General features: G+C 39.3%; 1 protein-coding gene across 2 annotated transcripts in view; it reads left to right on the top strand.

Moving 5' to 3' along the window:
• The window catches only part of LOC126923394 (protein lozenge-like), a 37,657-nt gene extending 26,653 nt beyond the window's left edge, over positions 1-11,004 (top strand). For both annotated transcript variants that reach the window (XM_050736797.1, XM_050736798.1), the window contains 2 exons: positions 8,705-8,875; positions 10,083-11,004. In XM_050736797.1, coding sequence (XP_050592754.1) covers positions 8,705-8,875; positions 10,083-10,552 — 641 coding nt within the window. In that variant the 3' untranslated portion in view covers positions 10,553-11,004. The remainder of the gene's footprint in view (positions 1-8,704; positions 8,876-10,082) is intronic.
• The last annotated feature ends 2,163 nt before the right edge of the window (positions 11,005-13,167 follow it).

Below are 13,167 nucleotides of genomic sequence, written 5' to 3'. Positions count from 1 at the left end.
TATAATAATAATTATCTCGGTAAAGAACGAGATAGCGTAGAAACGAGTTCAGCAAACTGTCGATCGGAAATCCAGCACGGGCGTCGATTGATTTTTAACAAAGTTGGAAAACAGTTTTCTAAGAGCGTCGTTGGTTCCTGAAAAATCGTATTCGAGGACAGACGATGCGAAGAAGCGATTCGTTTGAGCTCGCCACGACAAATGGTAACTAAATGGAGTATCGGAGATGTCCAGAGGAGTCTTTACCTCGACCTGCTTTTTTTCCAGTCGAACCTTAATTGAACGCCAATCAACTATCCGATCGACGCGTGATCAATTGATTACCACCGATCGACGACGCTTTCCTTGAAATCTCGCGATCTCGCGTTTCCTTTGTAGCTTGCAGCAACATAAAAGGTACATACTTTCTTGTTCCTTTAGGTAAATCTGTTTATTTTGCGCAGAAATGTAATATATCTGATGGAGATTTGGAAGGCTCCTTTCGGTTCTACATGCGACCAAATTGAATGGTGGCTCGGACCCGCAAAGTATTCTGCTTGCACGCGAACATCTTCTTTGAAATTTTTCAAGGTAATTGACGACTCTTATATTTTTGAGTCGTACAGGCCTTCGATATAACGTCGAACTAAAAATAATCATGATTATTCAGAGTGTCTCAGGGTTTAACAATCAAACTCTATGGTTCCATAGTCAAAGAGGATATGTTATACATAATAATTGAAATATAAACAATATATTACGTGTCTTGTACGAAACTTTTGAAAATTTTATTTACTTTGTCGCAAGAGTAAAATTTGAAACCAGTTCGAAACTAAAATACTTAAAAGTTTTAAAATATTTCCTAAAACATTAATACGTATATAGTATACTTAGATGAATGAAACATATACTTGGTGTTAGTAACGACACCAATGAATATTATGGATTATTAATGGAATGAATTATTGTTTAAATACTTTGTCGATCTCTGTCAAACTTTCAAAAGATTTTCAATTATTGTCAAATATCGATGCAATCATAATAGTCGCGTTCCACCGTAATGCGAAGGAAATTTCAGAAAGTTTTACTTTCTTACTTCGTGCTCGTAAAAGTTTTAGCATACATAATACATATAGCCATAAAACACTTTGAGAAAACTAGACGTAAATTACTTTATTTGTGCGTTTAACATACAACTATAACGCGAGAAATAAAGCATCGACGCGAAGATCCAAAGAGGATGAGAAGAAGGAGAAGCTAGGAAATTCGCGTGTCTACCGATGATAATCGGTCGAAATGGAGTACGGGGCCCGTGAATTTCCGGGCACACCGGTGATGGGGCCTCTCCATTCATGCTCTTCATTCACCCTCGAAATTACGCGGCGCGTGTGGAAGAGGCTCGAATGAAAGTTGCGAAAGGCGTCTCCTGAAAGGCGACGGGACAAAGGGGAAAAACAGAAGGAGCGGCTGCGGAACGAAGAAAAAAGAGAAAAGGTGGAACAGAGTCCCGAGATCTTTTTCTCCGCAGTCGAACGCGCCGGAGACTCCTTGTGCCGCTATTGTTCGTTTTCAGGAGCAAATTGCAGCGATGCGTGCGTGCAAAACTCGCCTCTTCTGCGGCCGACGCCCTGTTAAACAGATTTTCTTCTTTCAGAACGATTCGAGGAGATGAATGGAGAGATGAATGGAAAATAACGAAGAACGGAGAGTACAGCGCGAAAACGCAAGCAGGATGAACGAAATTAGCAGTGGATGGGCATTGAAACCGTCGTCGAAAGCCGCCTACTTTTGAGAGATTGACGAACCGTGGATGGTCCTTCTGCAAATTACCGGCAACTTCGCCATTCGTTTCGCGTTTCTTCCAGATTCGTTGTTACTTTCTCACGTTTCGTGTGTTGCAACTTCAATCGTCGTACATCGTGTGGGAATAATACCGAATATTGTTGTATCAATCGTGGATTCGTTATCCTTTTTTGCGCACACGTTCGGATTTCTACGCGTTTAAAGGATATTTAGAGATACAACGATACGCATTTAGGAATACTCACAATAATATTCTTTTCGATAGGATTTTCTAAAAATTCTCCCTTCAAGTCAACGATCTTCACGTGGTAAAACGAGGACTCTTCTTACACGTCATTTAAGACTGATCGATCAGTATCCTTTTGATCAGCTTTCTTTTCTATTGTATCCAAAGATTGAATCTAATCTCGCGTCGCACAAGTTGATCGATGCGAGTTACTAATTTGACACGGTTTTCGATACTTCACTTTTGAACAACATTTGGAACGAACAGCCTAAATTTCGTGAAATAGGTCGATTTTTACGTGGTAAATCTAGAAAAAAGTTATCGAGGTACATCGCGTGATACAGGACACACATACGATATACTACATCGATCTCTGGTTCTAAATTTGAAATTCTTGATTCTTTTTTAAAATAGATCGTGGCACAAGAGTATAGGCTGCATACATCGATCTGTAGTTCCGATTCCAAGTTGTAAGGTCAGAAGATTAGGAGAGGAATGGAAAGAATGATTTTCCTCGTAGATTATTGAGTTAGCAAGGACGTCAAATAGCGATCGTGCTGGTAGTCGGTTGCTCGCGATCCCGAAGTCATCGAGGGGAAACACTATCCTCGGGACAGGATACTCGGTGTATAAGAAGAAATCGCTGATGGTAAGCGATACGCAAGGCAACAAGAGTTTCCTGGCCGCTCGTATGCGTAAGACTTCTCTCTCTCCTCTATGGACGTTATGCAGGGTTTACCAGTGTACAGGCGGCCTCTTGATATGTGTCATACACGTACGGTTAGCGTGTGTCGACATTCGTGTCGAGCAGGAATATCGAGACGACGCAATATCGACTTACGTTACACGACCAAACGAGCATCTATCTCGGTGGGAAACGAAGCCCCACGGCTTCGTCTGTTCGACGTTGTTCGTAACGTTCGTTCTCTTTTCGATTCCGAAACTCCTTCTCACAACGTATCCACTGACTAAAGAATTCCAAGTTCTGACAAGGCAGCGTTTATTTCCACTTCCAAGTTCTGGTATGAAAATATTCTCTGTTCGATCCCAAACCTTCTTTTCTACGCTGGCTAAAAACTCCCAGATTCTAGCAAGTCTGCATCTATTTGCAATTTAAAATTCCGCGTTCAAAATGTTCCATGTTCTAAATACGTTCGAAGCTTAAGTGTTTTCAGGCTAAGACATGGACGTTCATACTTCTGTACTTTGGTACTAGAGAGTTCGGTTGGTTGAAATTCTTGGCGCAGGCCAAAGGTTAGGGTGCACAAAGCAGCAGCCTAAAACGTGTCAAGGACAATTTCCTTGCATATTTTGTCTCCTGTCTCTGGTATTCTAGACTTTGAAACTCCAAAAGTGTCCCAACTTCTCTGGGAGGGTAAGATAGAGTTATTCGAGTCAGCAAGGAGGAATTATATAAGAACTGACAAAGCAACGAACGATATAACTTTAGCAGCTTTTTAATTATAATCTCGTAGTGTCATTCGCTACAGAATCCTATTTTGCGACAGGCTTCGACGATGCTAGAGAGATTCAAATTTTCGATGGTCCCTGTAAAAGCTATCTTAGGACGCAGCGTACCATTAGTCTAGAGACGGTTCAGATGTTGGAGATTAGGCGACTAAAATAACCCTTACTATATCCTACTCTATGCAGCTTGTTAGTTACCAACAATGGAAACGATCCAAAGTATCTGCTATCGTGTTGCCACTTTCTTTGTGGAATAGATGATCGGCAGACCACTCGATCGTTGAGAGAAGAAGAAGAAGAAGATGAAGCCGATCGAAGGAACGGGCTAGCGGTAGCATGAAGCTCGGTGTGGGGTGGAGAGTTAGGTGGGAGAGAAACCGAGAAACGACGAAATGACGGCGGTCGATGGACGGTTCGTTAAGTAGATGGCTGGTCGAGAGACTAAGCACCAAAACCACCTCACTGTGGTTTCACACCCGCAGAGCTACGGACAGAGATCCAGGGAAGGAGGAAGAGAGACACGAAGAGAAGAAAGTAGTAAACAACTCGGAGTTCCTTTGGTCAGGACTCGTGCGTTCCTTTGGTCAGGATCGACACCGATGTTACACCTTATGATTTCTTCAAAGAGTCGCCTGCTTGTCGATCGAGCGCGGTGACCAACCCTGTAACGATATCGAGATCACCGATAAATGGAAATGGTCTATGGGAAAGTTCGATCCGCAAAGTTGTCCTCACTCAACATTGCAAATCTCTGGTGTCTGCGGTTGAGACGATGAAACTATGAAATCCCGAGTGTCGAGAATAACACGATTTCATCTCATACCAGTGATCTGTCTCCGCTTCTTAATTTATTATTCGTTGATCTACTTGATCTTGGAGAGGATGTCTCGGTGTACGACTATATTTTTAGAAACAATGCAAAGCTCGGAAACAGGAGCGAATAGAGAATGATGTTTCCAATGAAATGAATATTTCATTCGATGTTATCCTTGGAGAGGTTTTCAGACAACTTTGTTCTTTGTTCCTCTGATTTATGGAAACCTACTCTTTGACGATTAATTTTATCTGCCAAGGTGGTTCAGTGTATGACTCAATTCTCGCAGAAGACCGACAATGTTGCGGATAAAAGTGAATACAAATTGATTGGATATCACAGTTGATGTCTTTCTTGATCGAATCTCGAGACAAGTTCGATCTCCTTTTCTTTTTTCCGTAATTCATAGAAACTTTTCCTTTAACGATTCATCTCAGGTACCGTGGTTCAGTATGTAAATGAAATTTTTTCAAGAAATCGACAATGTGTGAATAAGGATGAGTAAAAAATGATCAAATATCCACCTGATATCTTCGTTGGTCGGATCTCAAGGCAAGTTCGATCTCCTCTTTTTCATGATTCATAGAACTAGCCTGTTCCCTGAAGAGGCTCGAAATGGACTATTATCCAACAGATGGTCGACCCATGCTGGTGTGCTTTGTTTTGTTACCGTTGTTCCGGTAATTGCGGCAAATACACGGCCATTTTCGGTAATCACCCGCACGCCCCCATCCCCACGGTGCGCGGTCCCTTTTGAGAATTCCGAAACGACCTCGACCTTCTCTGGTCGGTAGGCGTAACGACAGTTTTGCTAGCGGATCTTCCACCCGCGACCTCGACCTGATCTCACGGCGTGGCGGTTCGAACGCCTTCCTCGAGAATCAAAGCGTAGCTGACAAGGAAATTCTTCGGTAAGGAAGTGGCTTAGCTTCCGAGATTTTTATAATATTTCATCGAGCTCGTGTTTATCGCAATCCAGTAGAACGCTTTTTCTTTATTGGAATAAGATTTTAGTCGATTCGCGATTACAATAGAACTCTGTTTGAGTAAAAGCCGTTTATCTGAACTTCATTTACCGAAGTGTATTTTTAGTTGCCAATTGTTCTCTGACAAGTTCGTAGAAATTCAATTCTGTCGCAATTGTTAAGGGTAAGAATTTGCGAATTTATATAGCTCGTTGGAAGTGTGTGTGCTAGTGATGGCACAACTGAACATTGATCGCTATATAGCTCGTATAATTCATTGACTGTGGGAATATTCGAGAACACTAACACGTTCAGCTCCGCTACGAAAATTCACAAATTCCAGCGTGTTAATTCTAATATGTCCCAGGCGTTTCAAAGTACGTCATATAAGTCGTATAATTTATAGACTGACAATATTCGAGTGCCGAAGCGATCAGCTCGAAAACGTGAGATTCGCTTAATCCTTCACGGAAGCCATAAACGTCGAGACTTCTCGATAAACGACACTCTAATGCAACAAAGTAAAATACAGGAAACGTTTTAAAGAGACTGCTGCCATTGAGTTCAGCCTCGACAGGTTAAATAATTTGACTTGGAAGGCTCGCGGAGTGTAAAGGCCTGTCCGTAGGTTTACGAGGGAATTAGCAACCGTTAATTACAAAACCGCCGTCTGTTTCTTGCGCGGCCAGCAGCCCCTCATAATCCAACACGAGATTACGAAGCGTGCAGTTCAAGTCAACGGCGAAACCCGTGATTTATCGCCTATTAAAATCGACGGTTTTCTAATCAATTCTCTCGGCGACTTCCCCGCCTTGACCCGAAAGGTTCTCCTGCTTTCCATTCGGACTGTAAAATGTAAGTTTCTCGCTTGATGTCGACCGAGTAAAACGGATCTATCGATTTGCCGCGGGAAATCGGAGTCAAATCTCTGTAAAATTCGACTTTACTCTGCAGCTACGCGATCTGCTCGGCCGAATCAGCCGTTTTCACTCAAACAGGAAAAGCTTGTGGCATATCTGGTAGAGTGGAATACCTAATTTCGTAAGAACCATATTTTTTTTACGTTTAGATAAAACACAGTTTGCCAAGCTGACTGAACTGGTGAAATCTGACTCTGACTCGAAGATCTTTCCTTGTATTTACGATAATGCACAATAGGCGTAACTTCGTCGTATTCTCATTTTTATTGGAAATCAGGTATAGTGGAAATTAACTATTTTCCGTTAGTTGCAAATTTGCTTAATATCTACTTTGACATATTTCTAACACTATAGTTGAATGGATATGTATATATTTATATGCTTAATCTAAATTCTACGTTGCAACTTGTGACTTGTAAAATTTCGCTAATAATAGTAATCCAATTGTAGGAAATGACTCCGTGAACAAAACGCAGAAGGAGAAAATTTTTGACGATAAAGAATCCCCGGTTTTCGAAACTACTTCCTCGTAATAGTTCTTGGAAGTGGCTGGGCGACGAACGCGCCCTTGAGAAAGCGTGTTTTGTCATCGGGCCGACGACTATCCGCCGAGAATCATCAATGCCCGGGCTTTCCACCGAGTCTTCCCGCTAGTGAACGACTCTCATATTGTAGTCATCACGTATGCACCTCTGCAAACATGAGACAAACCTGTGAACACAAGTTCCTTGAACTCTTTGATTGACTTCCTAAACGTTTCTTCGTATCGCACGTGATACAATAACGTTTTATAATCTTTTCCTTCTTTTTTTTTTTTTTTTTTTTTTCAATAAAATAGAACGACCAATAGAAATGATCGAATCATTGAATAAATACTCGAAGGCCAACAGGAAGCAGACTATAGTGTTACAGATGTCGAATGAAAGCTGAAACGGCCAATTGAGAGGACGAATAAAAAAAGGGGGGAGTGAAATATTGTGTGTCGATGTTGGTTCTTTTCGTGAAACTTTATTCCCGATCTCTGGAGAATACGTATTTCATAATCACAAGTCAGCAGCGTTCAGCTTCGACGGAATAATGGCGAGTAATAATTTTGCCGAATCATCGTTGACTCAGCGTGCGATATTTTCCTCTCTGTATTTCCGTAACTTTTACCGGTTGCTCGTCTCGTCATTACCGCGGAGGTAAGTACTTGGAAATTCATTTCACGTCCGACGGAAGTCGCGAACTCTGCGATAAATATTTCAAGAGATGATAATTAATATCGGATAATTACTTGGTATAAATGACGTAGACCTTGTGATTCTTACGCTGGACCTGCGAAAAGTCACGTACTTTTTAAATGTCCCATTAATATGGATAGATTTCAGATGTTTTTGCATCTTTTGAGAAATTTAAATTGCAAAAATGAAGATAATATGAAAAGATGTGTATCTACGTAAAATATCCAGAGTATGGAGTGTTAAATTATAAATCGAGTAGCTAAGTTCATGAGTAATGCACTTGTCTTTTGTATGTTACATGAAAATGAAAAATTATCTGTAATTAATCAATAATCAGCGATGTTTCCTTTTTGAATTTTATAAAATTTCGATAATAATAACCTCGATTGTTTCTCACAATTCAGTTCAGCAACAAATATATTTTAGATATTATTTTAAATTTTTAAATTTAAATTTTTAAATTTAAGCTTTTAAATTTAAATTTAAATTTAAATTTTTAAATTTAAACTTTTAAATTTAAATTTAAATTTTTAAATTTAAACTTTTAAATTTAAATTTAAATTTTTAAATTTAAACTTTTAAATTTAAATTTAAATTTTTAAATTTAAACCTTTAAATTTAAATTTTTTAATTTAAACCTTTAAATTAAAATTTTTTAATTTATTAAAATCGCGAGACTGGTTATAATATTTAATGAACGAAATGAGTCCCTGCCTCTGCTTCCCAAAGTACCAATTCTTTAGTTGCATTCATGAAAATATGAATTTGTATAAACATCCATGACCAATTAACGTACACTTGTAGCAATCATTTAGACTTCCGGCATACTTCGACTCCGTGAGTCATTTCAATTAATCTGACGGAGTTACTCACTCAGAACACCGTTACCATTTTACAAACAGTGCGTAGAATCGAGTCAATCGCCTATGAGTCTTCTCCTTGGAATCCCGTCTTATGAGTTAAAAGTATCCAACGTTTGTACGCATTGTCGGTATGCTAAGAAATATCGTTGATACACTGCGAATTATTATGCGAAATTTAAAGATGCGAATATGCATAGATTGCATATGTATGATACATAAAGGTATATAGAGAAATATATAACTCTTAGATATTTATGGTAAATTTAAATTTACAAACATACATAAAATGCACATAATTGGCAAACATATATAAAATATTCAAATATAATAGATATAACAAATTTACTCTTTCAATTATTCTCATAACGATATGAATTCACGTAAATAATCAGAGTATGATTATTAAAGAATTTTTCTAATGGATTGTAATGATTTTTGTTGCAGATACGAGTACGGCTGCTGCAGAGTGGACTTACCCATCTGCAGCATCTTCTTATCCAGCTCCACCAGTAAGCAGCGGTGGCTCGTTTTCGCCGATTCCTGGAGGAGCGTTTTCGTATCCAGGGGAAGCCCTTTCTCATCATCCCACGACGGAACCGGTACCATTACCCACTGGTTAGTACCAAAATATTTCTCAATCCTTTCACTGTACAGCACGAAACCAAGCCATCAGATATAGCGATTTTATAACAATTTTAAATCTTATTTAAAATCGTAGATAAAGGAATAATTGTTTTTCAAATTGTTCGTTCTGAACATTTTTATTACTTTATTACACTGTAACAGAATTAAATATAAAGCAGCGATTTGCATTCGTATCTAAAGGAAAATTCTGATATGTAGCCATCTCTACGCTGTTGTGACGCAGTATATTTTCCAAGAAGACGTTCTTCCTCTTCTGTGTGACGTAACCACTTGTTAACACCAGTAAAATACGAATAATTCGTATAATCTTGTTATTTTTGCCAGATACGTCGCTCATAATTGTTATTACAGCGAAATTGCTGACACCTGTTTGATCGCTTCAAACAGATCACTTTTAATCTCTTAACAAACACTTCTAGTTCTACATATACATAAACCTACACATCCGCTCATTGATACAAAGACACTCAGGTACAGGAAAACTAGATAAACCTGAAAAACCATAAGGAAACTATTAAACCTCCATATTTGAAACCTTAGATTGATATGAGTAAAGAACTCACATATTCAGCATCATAAGGAAAATCTCATCAATTATACTTGCATATGAATATTCATATTAATACGTTTTTGATAATATCTGCATTTCCTCTTCAACTGTACCTTCTATTACATATTTCATTTTCTGTTTATTATACTCTATATGTTACATCGTACATACTATGCACACACTAGCTACTAAGTCGGACTTAGATTTCATGCTATTTAATTCAACGAGTGTCGCGCTAGAAAATTCTAGAAGTACCAATATGTATGGTTATTAATCCATTATTTTCCTCTAAAATTATTGCAGATAGTATTCGCAACTCTTCTCTGGATCCGTGTATCTTGGATCTTTATCTCGTACAATACAAAATTCTAACCAATTAATTATTTCTCTAACGATCTAGATCAATTAACACGTTCTATTCGAGATCACCGGTTGTCCTGATTTACGAGCAGAGACGTCTATGCTTTTTTCTCGAAATATCTGAAATATCCTCTGTATAAAGACCACTCGACTAACTTACTCGCTTCAACCACGCTTCAACCTCAGCCACAGCCTCCAAGTATCCATTCCTTCAGCAGAAACTTACGTATCTAACAACAACTGCACAGTTTGTCTCAAATCTTGCAGTTCTTCCGTCAGACAGTCAACAGGACACGTACACGCCGAACTGCGTCTCCATGTATCCAAGTCACGGAACCTCGTCGACCTCGTTGCCATTGGTACCCAGCAAGACCAGCGATCCAGACATCTTCGCGGGCGGTGGGACAGGCAGCGGAAGTCCAGGTTACCACTACGGTTCCTGGACCTCTGGACCAGCCACGCCGGTTCCGGTCGCCTCACACAATTACAATCCAAACTACCAAGGCTACTATAATAATCCAAGCCAAAATTACATCAGTCCAGCGCCAATGGTTCTTTACCCACAGTTGTACAGCACGGTGAACCAGAACCAGATTCATCTGCATCTGCATGGTGATTTGAGCGAGGAACAGGTCACAATCGCCGGCAGCAATCTGACGATCAGCAGCAACAGGCTGGAGATCGGAGTCATGGGCGAAGAGAACGAGCAAAGGAACGACGTATGGAGACCTTACTGAAGAGATTTGTAAACGAGTCTGTGACTTTAAATGTTATAAATGTGATATCGATGAAACGATAATGTTTGCAATAGGGAGTTGAGAGAAGGGTCGAGCGAAGGTGTTAGGAACTTGGTGATGTAGTGGTAGTGCTCGAGGAAATGGTCGATTTTTCGCGGTCACACGAAGTGTGATTGGTATCGACGGTGACTGAGAACTGGAACACGAATGTGTAGATACGCCGTCATCGTGAGAAAGTCTCGAGGTGTTAAGAAAGGATCTCGACTCTAAGAGCGTCTCTAACTCGATCGTTTAGAAAAAGCATCGCTGGAGGAGCGCGTAGAGGGATCAGGGCTCGATACGCGGCTGTAAATTGAGCCAGCGCGTACGTGTATCCGCAAAGTGGGAAGATAGTCATGTAACATTGTAAATACAGATATTTTCCATGAAATAAAATCTTGCCTGAACAGGTTCCTGCATGCCCCCGTTCACTAGATCCACCACGAGGAAGCTTCTTATACGTAGGAACGAACATAGACATAGCATTAGTAAAGAGTCATCGAGAACATCGACGATTTTTCGTTCGTTGTTTCTCGTTCCTGTTATTAGCAGGAAAAATATAACAAAGGTAGGATCAACGAATTAATCTTCTTCACAATTCGAGTAGAAAGATCTTGATACGGCATGGAAACACACATCTGCCCACAGAGGTATGTGGTTCTCCCTTTTTTCAGAGGACGCAGAGGCCACGGGTAATCCTTTTTACGAGCGCGCTGCAAGCTCTATTTAATATTTAAAGCATACTGGAAATGACGAACGAATGGATAGTTGCGGTCTACGTCACTGTTCCATCCTCTCTCCCTTTACTTCCAGCCCACCCTGTTTTCCACTCTTTTTTCCATCGGTTTTACGAGCCGACTAAAAAACGTCATTCCTCGTTTGTACGATTTTCTACGGAGTAAAACAGAATATTTCAGCTCTGAATGTTCCTTGAGTTAAATTAAATATCTTCCTCGTGTAAGATGAAAATTAAAATTTAGCGATAAGATTTCTTTAAAATTGACTTCATCGAATCGAGTGGATGATTGTGGTAAAAAATCGAGTTTCGAGTCGATAATGCAAGTTTTTAGAAATTCTAAAACCGAGTTATATTGTACAACAATTGGAAGGATTAGAAAGTTACTTAAGTGTCGAGTACCAAGCGAAATTGCTGTCTGAATGAAGAATTAATGGATTATCCAACGATTCTGCTGCCAAGCTACGCGTAGAGAACAAATAGGATGTTTTCCTGATTACAATCAGTGGATAATGACCAGATTCGAAGGAATTCACAACCATTTTCCTCTTTCAATTGAGTTTTCCAACATTTCCTTTGTTCGCTCCATTGTTTTCTATTTCGTATTTGCATTTCCACATAAATAATTATCTCAACATTTTACAAGCTCGGACAATCGTCTCGCAATTAATTCTATTGTATTCTTTGAATCACATTTGACGCAATTATGTTTCCTTACTTTTGTTGCATTTTCTAGGTTTTGACAAAAAATGTTCGGATGATTTTTATAAAAATTTTGTTAAAATATTGAAAGTACTTTTTTTAAAGCAAGAGTGAGATTCACAAATAAAAATTCGAGGATTACAGCAGGTAAGTTATTAAAGATAATGTTTCCTTCGTTTCAAGGAACAAGATATAGAGCGACTACAAAAAGCATTCGCACACCGTTGTTTCTGTTATTGCATTTACATACTAATTAATTAGATCCGAGTACATTAGTGGTACTTTCGTACGACTACAAAAATTTAACACGTGTTATGAAAATGATATAGACAGAACCTAATAGAACATGTTTCATTGAAAAAAAGGAGGTGTGCAAATACTATTTGTAGCCATTGCATAATACAAAATTCTAAATAAAAAGAATTGAAAAATTCCACGACACAGAATAATCATGGAAGGCGTAGTCTTTGGAGGAACAGAATCTATGCGTGAACTTTCACCAAAGAAACGTGGCGTTCCTCTGCGTTCGTCATCTTCTTCGGAGGTTGCACGCTTTCCCGCTTCCTCTTCGCTGATGTTTACTACCTCGCCGAATGGGACAGGAATAAAAGCATGGAATAAGCCGAGGCGACCGTCGCTCATAAGCTTCCCTCTTTACGAGGATGACTTGACCGCAGACAAGACTCTCCCGCCCTTTCCTAAGCCCGTTAAAACGAACTAAAATGCACTTCGTCTCGCAGGAAATCGTCGACACCTTTGATACTTCTCGAAGTACATCCAGCTTCGAGGGGAAGGTAATGGTATGACTGTTCTTTCGTCTATTAACTCGGTCGACACAAGTTTTGGAACTGGATGGAAATTACGAGTTTCTAGGAAAATTTTTATTGTAGTTTTTATGGAAGTTCTCAGAGAAATTTTCTAAAATTTGCACAAGAGTTCTTTGGGCAAAGTTCTTGAACATTTATACAAAAATTCTTCAAAATTTTAGTTAGAACGTAATATAATCATTTGATGTGGTAGTTCATGCAAGAGAGGGAAAGAAATTTTTTAACTCGAGGAAAACTGGATGCAGTTTCGTTTCATTTTATCTTCCATGAGTAACGTTCTGCAACCAGTTGCCCTCATTTCGAACGATAGA

This window comes from Bombus affinis, chromosome 13 (genome assembly GCF_024516045.1).
Source record: "Bombus affinis isolate iyBomAffi1 chromosome 13, iyBomAffi1.2, whole genome shotgun sequence".
NCBI lineage: Eukaryota > Metazoa > Arthropoda > Insecta > Hymenoptera > Apidae > Bombus > Bombus affinis.
This window is presented reverse-complemented; position numbering and strand designations above follow the sequence as displayed.